This window comes from Pteropus vampyrus, unplaced genomic scaffold, assembly GCF_000151845.1.
Source record: "Pteropus vampyrus isolate Shadow unplaced genomic scaffold, Pvam_2.0 Scaffold34, whole genome shotgun sequence".
Classification (NCBI taxonomy): Eukaryota; Metazoa; Chordata; class Mammalia; order Chiroptera; family Pteropodidae; genus Pteropus; species Pteropus vampyrus.
In genome coordinates, this window is record NW_011888815.1 from 7259598 (window position 1) to 7261818 (window position 2221).

At 59.6% G+C, this 2221-nt stretch overlaps 1 protein-coding gene across 1 annotated transcript in view; it reads left to right on the forward strand.

The window, feature by feature from the left end:
• The window catches only part of LRRK1 (leucine rich repeat kinase 1), a 119477-nt gene that overhangs the window by 112434 nt on the left and 4822 nt on the right, over positions 1–2221 (forward strand). The window contains exon 26 of the mRNA XM_023529015.1: positions 1245–1361. Coding sequence (XP_023384783.1) covers positions 1245–1361 — 117 coding nt within the window. The remainder of the gene's footprint in view (positions 1–1244; positions 1362–2221) is intronic.

The window sequence follows — 2221 nt, forward strand, 5'->3', positions numbered from 1 at the left end:
CGACCTTTCCACGTGGCAGTCGGGAAATATGGTTCAAACGTGCGTCAGAAATTTCTTCACCCTGTATAAGTCTCAGTAATTTCAGTTTTAAGAATTTGTTCTAAGGAATAAGCAAAACACATGCACACACACATGTACAGAACACGCACAAACGTGAATGCACACACACGTGCACACACACACAAGCACAAACGCACATGCACACACACACACATGCACACATGCGCAGATGTGCACACATGCACAGATGCGCACACGTGCGCACACATGCACACATGGATGGGCGCACACACACATGTGCACGTGCACACGTGCACAGACACATGCATGCACAGACGCACATGTGCACGCACACGTGTGCATGCATACAGACATGCACACGTAGGTGCATGGATGGATGCACATGCACGCGCATGCACAGCCACACACGTGCACACGCACACATGTACACATGCAGGCGCATGCATGCACATATACACATGCACAGACACGCGTGCATGCAGATGCACGCACATGTACACATGCGGGGCACACTCGTGCATGTGTGCGCAGACATGCACATGCCTGTGTGCTCACGTGCGCATGCAGGGTCACATGTGCACACGCAGGTTCGCATGCACAGACACGCATGCATACACATGTGCACATGCACGGATGCGCGCGCGCACACACACACACACACACACACACACACAGCCGTGTCTAAAGAATGCTCATTCTAGTTCAATCCAGTGTAGGGAAGACTAGGAAATAGTCAGCACCTGACAATAGATGAGCCCGTTTCCGCACGCCGGAGTGTAGACGCTGGAGGATGCTCCGACCCCGTCCCCTCAGGGACGAGGTGGATGGGGCCCCTGCCTGTGGCAGGTGTTATCCCAGGAAGTGGAAAGTGTGACCCCAGCCTAGTGGCGCGCGCCCACTTTCGCTGGGAACAGGGACACATGCAAGTACCCACAGAGACCGAGACTCTGTGCCCCAAACCCCACAGGAGGGCTTCTCGGCCCGATGGATTATAGGCAGCCTTGTTTTCCTTCTTTAGACAAGTCTAAAGTTTAGACAAGTCTTTCAAAGTTTTCACAAAGAACAGAGATTTGAAAACAACCCGCCGGAAAGCTTTCGTCCATGTTCCTTTCCGAAGTGCAGCGGGGGCTCCGGGAGCCCACAGGCCCCTGCAGGAAACGTCGGCTCGTCCCAGGGCAGGTCCACATGGCCCTCAGGTCTCAGTGGCCCCTCTGCCTCCACAGGACCAGAAGATCTACATCTACAGCCTCAAGGGCATGTGCCCCTTGAACACGCCCCAGCGGGCTCTGGACACCCCGGCCGTCGTCACCTGCTTCTTGGCGGTGCCTGTCTTAAAAAAGGTAAGGTAACGGGGAAGGTGGGTGCACAGGGGTCTGCTTCTCCCTTCCCGTCTGGGGGCAGGGTATTGAAGCCACGCCCTCCGGCACCACCGAGTCACAACCAGCCTGAGAGACCCGAGGACCTGAGCCACCGCCAGTGGCCTTCTGGTGTGCGAGCACCTACGGGACCAGAAAGGCTAAGGCTCAGTGGCAGCCATCATTCCCCACGCAGACGCCACAGCCCACTGCTGCTGCAAACTGCAGAGGGACAGCTGGTGAGAGTGTGTCGTTCCTCGTCTGACGGCGGCGGCATCAGAGAGGGCCAGCACCTCCCCAGGGCCCGGGCAGGCCCTGCCTGACCCCTGCGGGGCTGCCAGCTCTCCTTCCCCGTCTCCGCCCCCGCTGGCGCCCCCGCAGCCAGCCCCAGAGTCCTCCAGAGCTGGGTCCTTCTCTGTCCGGTCCAGCCCCGGCTTCTCTCAAACGAAACCCCGAGCGAGGCTCCCCCAGCCCAGGTCCCAGGCAGCTCTGCCACTCCCGGGAGCAGACTGAGGTGCCTCTGCGGGGCCAGTGAGGGACCCCCAGCTGGCGCCACCCAGCACCCACCCTGAGGGGCGCTTCCCACCAGAAACCCCGCGGGCTGCGCACACCTCTCCCTCACCACCTCGAATTCAGTTCTGAAGATGGAGGCCAAGGGCCCTGCTCTAAGGAGCTGCCCCGCACGCATTCCCGGCCTTCGAAGACATTCTTTACATTCTCGGCCCCGGTGGCCTCAGGGATCCAGGCCCTGCTCCCCGCTCAGCCGCCCTGAGGCCCCCGCCTGTCACTCCCCGCTCGCAGTACACGCTCGCGGTGTCGTTATCGGTGTTGCTTTGTCGACGTGT